The 7,812-nt window shown below is 39.6% G+C and overlaps 1 protein-coding gene across 1 annotated transcript; it reads right to left on the bottom strand.

The window, feature by feature from the left end:
* Positions 1 to 2,162: 2,162 nt before the first annotated feature.
* On the bottom strand, positions 2,163 to 7,474 carry bhmt (betaine-homocysteine methyltransferase). Its single transcript, XM_074617604.1, has 8 exons — positions 7,316 to 7,474; positions 7,019 to 7,151; positions 6,533 to 6,645; positions 6,149 to 6,340; positions 4,731 to 4,878; positions 3,085 to 3,267; positions 2,771 to 2,999; positions 2,163 to 2,686 (listed from the first exon to the last, which is right to left on the bottom strand). The coding sequence occupies exons 1-8, from the start codon at positions 7,334 to 7,336 to the stop codon at positions 2,506 to 2,508; spliced, it is 1,200 nt and encodes a 399-aa protein (XP_074473705.1). The 5' UTR covers positions 7,337 to 7,474; the 3' UTR covers positions 2,163 to 2,505.
* Positions 7,475 to 7,812: the final 338 nt, after the last annotated feature.

Below are 7,812 nucleotides of genomic sequence, written 5' to 3'. Positions count from 1 at the left end.
CCAAAACTTAGATACCACATAAATATTCAATTGAAGCATCATTATATCTTTCACTCTTTTTTTTTTTTTTTTTTCCACAATATTTTTATTATGCTTTTAAACACAAACACCGACAAAACCAACAATAAATCAGCACACATTGGTCACAATAACTAAACACCAGATTTAGATCCCTAACACACAATATACATAGCACCTAATATACTCAAAGAGATGATTTTACACAATCACATATGTATTTGAAAAATCAAAGCATCTATGTATGTATATGTATAGGGATAAGGAGGCGCTCAGTCCGTTACAATTTATCGCAATCGACACTGATGCAACAAAACATTTTAAGAAAAATAAGAAAACAAAACAAAATAAATAAGTCAACAAATAAATATCTCGCCCTACGACCCAAAAATGGCCCTTTGGCAAATTTTCAATATTGCAATCTATCAGACCCTTTAGTTCAAGTTTTTCACCAACATATTTAAAAAAGGATATCCAAGTCTTAAAGAAATCACCCATTTTATATTTAAATCTGTATGTTAGATATTCCATTGATATTAGCTCAAATATCAGTTTATACCACTCCACAACTGTTGGTGTTTTGTTTTTTTTTGTTCTTTTTTACACTAATATGTTCATTGGGTTTTCCTATTTTCACCAACACAATAAGGATAAAGGAAAAAGAGAAAAAACAACAACAACAACAACAACAAAAAAACACTGGTACAGCTCAGGTAAAAAAAAAAAAAATGTATATAGGAGGTCATAGGAAATAGTCCATAGTGCAGGGAAGTCACAGGATATATGAGGTAATGTTTAAGAGACTCCTTGTAAGATAATGGAAGAGAGTTCGGGTCCAATATAATTCAGATAGGGTTGCCAGATATTATGGAACTGATCTACTTTGGTATGTATAATATTTGTCAGATATTCCAAAGGGACCATCTCAAATATCACTTTTCGCCAGCCTTGTACAGAGGGTTTCTTATCACTGATCCACTGTAGTAGTATATTTTTTCTAGCAGCAAATGTAAGAATGTTATATAACCTTTTGTTGGCTGCAGTAATTATATTTGTACTTGGGATTCCTAAAATCAAAGACATTGGATTCATTTCTAAATCCTTATCAAATATCTTTTCCATTTGACATAATATTTCAGACCAGTACTTCTGTAATTTATGACACGACCAAAGGCAATGGGTTAAGGTACCTATTTCTGTTTTACATTTGAGACACAGAGGAGAAAGTGAGGGGTCAAAGAAATGCCTGCGATTAGGGGATATATGTATTCTATGTATAATTTTAAATTGGATTGCTTTCATCCGGGTACAGATAGATATCTTTTTGGCATGACTCCAAATATCGTCCCATGTCTCATCATTAATAGTCACTGACAATTCCTTCTCCCACACACTCCTAATCCTTTGTGTATTTGTAGTATACTTGCCATTCATTACATTATATAGCAAACTCAAGAGACACCTTTGTTGGTTGTTGAAACAGCATTTTCTCAACAGCAGACACCTCAGAATGATCTATAATGGTTGTACTCTTAGTGACATAATGCCTTATTTGTAAAAACCGAAAGAAATCTTGTTTTGGGAGTTGGTATTCCCTTATCAATTGTTCAAATGACATGAGACTATTATCTGAAAGTAAGTCTCCCAATTTTGTAATATTTTTATTGTTCCATTGTCGGAAACCAGAATCCAATATCCCTGGCAAAAATTCAGGGTTGTTTATTATTGGGGTAAGTGTGGAAGTTAATTTGGACCTCCCCTCCAGACGACGGACTGATCGCCATGCCTTTAAAGCATCGATTGTTATTGGATTTATACAATTACTTCTTATGTCCTTAAAATTCTTAAAAAATAATAAATCCTGTAGTCTACGCTGGGACAATGATGCTTCAATGTTCAGCCAAGCAGAAGATGCCTCATCTTTCACCCATTCAGATATAAATCTCAAGTGAGCACACAGCTGGTATACTTTGATATTTGGCAGGTCTTTCCAACATCTATACACCAAAACTTAGATACCACATAAATATTCAATTGAAGCATCATTATATCTTTCACTCTTTAAGACATCCAGTTATTTAAAAAACAGGAAAGATAAGTCTGCATCCTACCAAAAAACAAGAAAAACAAAACACACATGCTGATTTTGTTCAATCAGAAGTTTATTGCTACACATCATTCATTTTTTTAAGTCAACATTTGGCACTTTTTGGAGTGTTAAAGGCATTTTCTTTAGGTGCATTCACAGCCGCTGCTTTTGCAGCTACAGTGATCTCACAAGGTTCACAGCTGTGGTAATGTTACTTAAAACAGGCACTCATTGTTGGTTAAGGCTGCAAAGCTAATTCAAAGTTATCAGCATACGATATCAGTCTTCAAATACAGTAAAAATGGTCCTAAAAAGACAGAAAGAACTTCAGCATTTCAATCTTTTTGGTATGTAAACTTCAGGGAGTGTGTGAGTACACCTTCTCCTAAAACGGGAGCTCAGTGACATTTGTTGGCCTTGTCAAAGAGAACCTTCAGCTGCTGCTGGGAGGTGGCCTCCTTCTGCTGCATCAGGTCAGCGTGGCCTTTGGTGACCCCCCAAGCGTCGGGGGTGGCCATGGAGGGGCAGAAGGGACGGCCGGACGCCGGCTTCAGCTTCTCCCAGTAGTCACGACGGGCCCTAGAGACAGGAACACCTTGTTATTAACCAAACTGGAGGCATTTTGAGAGGAAACGTAAAGAAAAAGAGAAATCTCTTCCGTACCTCGCTCTGACCCAAGGCTTGGTGTGCATCTCCAGACCACTGCCCCAGATGCCATGCTTCTCAGAGCCAGCAGGCAGGAAACCCCTCTCAGTTGCCAGCTCCTCAGCCAGGGCGCGGATGTGATAGGGCTCAAATCCACAGCAGCCTCCGATGTAACGGATGCCGGCGTTGTACGCTTCACGGGCGTATTTCTGCATGTCCCATCTGGTCAGGATCCTCGGCTCCAGACCTGATGGAGAACACACAGGATCGTAGAGATCAGAGAGGTCTTAGGTTGAGACATTCAACGCTCAGTTTGGAGTGTGTGTACATACTGAAGGGGAACTCGGGCAGATCGATGAAGCCCTGGCAGTTGCAGTCGGGAGTGTGGTAAGCCAGCGGCTGGCTCATGTAGTGAGCCTTCAGACCGGCTCTCTCCACTCCCGCCTTCATCATCTTCACCGTCTTCACACAGGTCTCCGGGTCAAAGTGGCAGTTGACGCCCACAATCTGAGCTCCTACGAGGAGGAAACACACAAACTTCATCACAAATAAGTCCCATTATACATTAAAATACTGCAAGTAAAAACTAGTGCAGCATGTGTGTTGCTTTCTGAAGCAGTGTTTGTCTGCCACAGTGTCACACTTCCACTTGATGGCGCCAAAGTCGGATCATTTCAAATCCTATATGGACTTTAAATTATACCCTCCATCACCAGTGGGGATCTGAGCTGCAGTTTGGACACTATGCATCTATTGCAGAAAGCCTGTGTTATTAAGAATACTTGTATTTTATTAAGTGTATTTGGGCAGACTAATGGACTTATGGCATATGAGATGCATTTCTCTCCATCAGCTAAATTGGATGACATCATAAAGTTTGATTTATGACCACTAACAGTTTTGTACATGGTAAAGTTTATCAGCCAATTTCACCTGTAGTTTGGGATTTATCCAATAATTATTAATTTAATTATTTTTTTAGTTATACTGTCAATGTGTACTTCATTTTTTATCATATTTTAAATCTTTTTTTTTGTATTTAATTTAACTTTGTTTTTTGTTCTTTATCCCTTTTTGCGTCAGCAGTAGGTGAGGGTTGGTTGGGAAAAATACCAAAATATGGAGAGACAATTATTTACATTTATGCTCCATTTGTATGTTTCTGTAGACCTGATGTTACTCCCAATGAATTAGTACAGAAAAAAAAAAGAGATGTTAAATTAGACTCTTACATTAATCCAAACATTCTTTATGCTATGAAGATTTGCATTTTCCATCCTCTTCGTTTTTAAACATTGGACAGATCTTTCCATCTTAAAACTGATTTTTATTGTACATTTCTATGTTATATTTAAGATTCGTAACTTGCAGTACTTGCCTTTTCGTTTCTCTTACTATATTTGTGACCATTATGCATAAAAATATCAAGGAAAAGTCCTTGTTTGAGAAAACCGACTTGGAAATAAGGGGCTTACTATTGGGAAAGATGCTATTGAAATTGCATTATGGAAAATGTAAAGTCTTTATCCACACTAGAGGAATAAAAGTCAGGATATATCAGCCTAGCGTATACAGTATATCTAGGTAGGCTAAATAACAGAAATACCTCTCTAGTTCAACAGTACCACAAACTACATCCTCCAAAATGATCATACGGGTTGAATCTCTAAAACAACAAAAATCTGAATATATAACCTTCATGAAGGGAGGATTTATTGCAGGACTGTTTTATTAGACTACACTGTACTTAATAAACTGGCAACTGCGGGTAATTTGAACAGATGTCTGGAGTATCCGTGCATTCCTGCCACAAGTTGGAAGTTTTCAGATTCTGCTGTGGCTTTCATTTTGCATCATCAGACCTCCTGAGTTACAGGAATCCTGAGTTTGATTGAGTCAGCCACACCTGCCAATAACCGGCTCATCGGGCCCTGGATCTGACCTTTACAGCAGCTTGATTGAGATATTAATATCATACCGGCTTTGACGAGTCTGACGGCACACTCTCCGGGGGTGACCCCGTTCAGGTCTCCCTCAGGTCCAATGCACAGAGTTGCAGCCACAGGCTTCCCGGTGGTCCTCAGAACCTGGACGGCCCACTCCGCCTCTTCCACGTGCTCAAAGTACTGCAAGCAAACACACAAACAAACATGAAGAAAAGTTTCATTATTATTCTTTTAAATGGGTGTTTTTATCCACACGATTGGTGGCTTAAAAACTGCAGCCTCATTTCCTGATATTGCCCCAAGGAGCGTGAAAAAAGGAGATGTCATATCTTTGGCATACAACACACACATGCGCAGTAAAATCTGATCTGCAATCGCCCAAACTGAGCCAATACCAACACACACCCGCAGCTCTAGTTACACTGCACATGGGTCATACCCCAGAGCTCAAAACCATGTCCCAGTGTCTTTCAATAGGCCTTGATATTGCCACTTTAAAAGCTGCTATAATCAGTATTCTTTTGAGTCAAATGACTGTAATGTGAGGGCCTGCAGCTCCACTGTGCATCACCTGCTCAGCAGCAAACACAGAGACTAGCTAGTGGAGCATAAAGAGTCAGATATTTCCCTCAGGAGATACTAAAAATGCAAAAGTTAAAAGTTAACACTGCACTGTTAACAGCTGGATGTGTTAACTGGTTTCACATCAACTTGTAGTAAACTGTATATCAATGTGTTTCAGCTTGTTTCTGCTGCATCTAAATGTGTTCCTGCAGGTTTAATTACCAACAGAACAATGATCAGGTGTTGCCAATCAGCACTGAGCAGGCTGGTTCAGTTCCAACACACTCTCTGTGTGCAGCAACATGTTGGTACTAGTTGAAACTATGACAGTAAATCAATGCAGTTATCAGAGATATGAAGATTGCTCGATGGTGCAGTGATGACTGAGGCTTGACTGTAGGCCAACGGAAGTTATTCATGAGGTTTGGTGCAAGTAAAAAACGGTGTCACGCTCTTCAGGGGCACTATGAAGCCTTGAATGGCTCTGAAGCTTTCTACAGTCTGAGACAATAACCCTGATGATGAACACGAGGCAGGGAGGGTCTAATAAGTTTTCCAAAGTTTTTTGACCTTTATCAAACCTCAACTTTTATTCCTTGGCTTTTGGCTCGGCATGAGAGTTGCCTTTTTTAATCCTTTCCTATTGGTCTTAACGCTTTTATTATTTTAACGTCCTGTTGGTTTTAAATTGGTCTCAGTGTTTTATTGTGTTGTAAAGCACTTTTAGTTGTTTTTAAATGTGCTTTATAAATAAATCTGGATTGGATTTACTAAAGGGTCTAAAATCCTCCATTTTTATCTGCCTCTTGTGAGTCCTCCAGCTTTACTGAAGTGCAATAATTGATATTTCAGCTGCAGATTTTGCTCTCCAGTGTTCTCTACATACCTCTGCAATCAAGAAGTCCACATTCTTCTTGACAAAGACATCCAGCTGTTTCTTAAAGGTTGCCTTGACATCATTCTCGCTCTTGCAGCTCAGGTAAGAGGGAGTCTGAGAGACTCCTCCAGCCACCAGAGCATCACCCTCATTGGCCACCTCTCTGGCCAGGTCACAAGCTGCTTCATTGATCTGCTGACCCTGAAGATGAGGTAAGAAAAAAATACTTTAAAATAACTTTCATGTGCAGAGAACAAAGTTCTTGCTTCTGTTTGTTTTTTTGTTGCAGGCGGTTGGTTTCCTGCCAGCTGTGCTGCCAAGCTGCCATCAGCTCTCCAAGACTCTGGATGAGTCTCCAGAGCAGCTGCACAGTCACATTAAAGATGTACTCACAGAGAAGCGCTGAGTGTGGCCCCTGTTCTCCAGTTTATCATCGCTTGCGTAGAAAGTGAATGTCTGCATGACATTGGAGCCTGCTCTCAGGAACTCCCTGTGCAGCTGGCGCACTGAAACAAACATGGACCTCTTAGCACATGGAACTGGATTTACAGGTTATAGGAAACAGACACCACAGGCTATTGAATGCACAAGAGAAAGTTGTTCTGGTTTGCATTCTGTGCTTGTAGCCAGCTATAGACACACATTTTGGGAAAAGTGTCAAGTCTATTATAGCCTCTTTCCTAACAAGTGCCTTTAATTGTATTTAGTGTGACTATTCCTATGTCTGTAACATGCTAAGTCTATTCATCTAGGCAAAGATAATGTAAAAGAAAGGTGGAAGACAGCTATATAATGTATCTTTAAACAGTAAATTAACTGTAAAATACTGTGAAATTAATAAAAAAAAAAAGTTCAAACTGTAAATTCTGAACCGTGTACCTGCTTCTGGGTTCTCTGCTGCAGCCTCAGGTGTCCATGGTCCTGCCTTGACATAACCTCTCTTCTCAAGGGCGAAGACAAAGCCTCCATCTCCAAAAACTATCTCTCCTGCATCCAGACGCTCCAAAATCCCCTGCAGAAAGCAACCAGGAATGCAAAGTTTTGTTACACTTAACTGCTAGTTTGTGCATGCAAAACCACTTCCTTCTGCACAAATATGCACAGCTGTGGTCTCCAAACTTGAACAAAACACGTGAAATTAAAATCAAGTGAAGTGCATGAATGTTCTTAGCTCACCTTCTTTGCTCCTGGTGCCATGATTATTGCAGCAGTGACCAGCCCTTCTCTCTTCAGCTCTAGAGTCCTTCTGAGTTTGGAAAGGGATTTGTACAGACATCCATGCTGCCTTTATAATCAGAGAGGGGTGTGGTGCTCCTGATGTCACTCTGCAAGAACCGCCTGCCTCTCTCTCAGCTCAGCTCCTCTTTCTTTCTGTTTTCCTTTTTTTTCTTTTAGGTTAGTTTGCATAAGACATCCTACAACAGCCTATTGTTCCAGCTACTGCAGGATTTCAAGACTCCTGCTGATTATTGCATGCTTGCATTATTGCATGATTGCAAGGTTACATGTGGAATTAATCAATATGAAGATTTAGTGTTTTAGTAGATGAGAAGAAGATGATTATCAGTGCAAAAGTTTAGATAATTTGACTCATGCAGAGCAAAGTATAATCAGGATTAACTGCCTTTTTTCCACATAAATCAATGCAAAAGCTGTAAAAATGCAGATGTTAT

This window comes from Sebastes fasciatus, chromosome 19 (assembly GCF_043250625.1).
Source record: "Sebastes fasciatus isolate fSebFas1 chromosome 19, fSebFas1.pri, whole genome shotgun sequence".
Classification (NCBI taxonomy): domain Eukaryota; kingdom Metazoa; phylum Chordata; class Actinopteri; order Perciformes; family Sebastidae; genus Sebastes; species Sebastes fasciatus.
This window is presented reverse-complemented; position numbering and strand designations above follow the sequence as displayed.

Excerpts from the sequence above, each read along its gene's own strand:
- bhmt (XM_074617604.1), bottom strand. The coding sequence starts at position 7,336 with ATGGCACCAGGAGCAAAGAAG. Across the intron at positions 7,152-7,315 it reads TGGCACCAGGAGCAAAGAAG|GGGATTTTGGAGCGTCTGGA; the intron begins GTGAGCTAAGAA and ends TGCTTTCTGCAG. Across the intron at positions 6,646-7,018 it reads AGCAGAGAACCCAGAAGCAG|TGCGCCAGCTGCACAGGGAG; the intron begins GTACACGGTTCA and ends TGTTTGTTTCAG.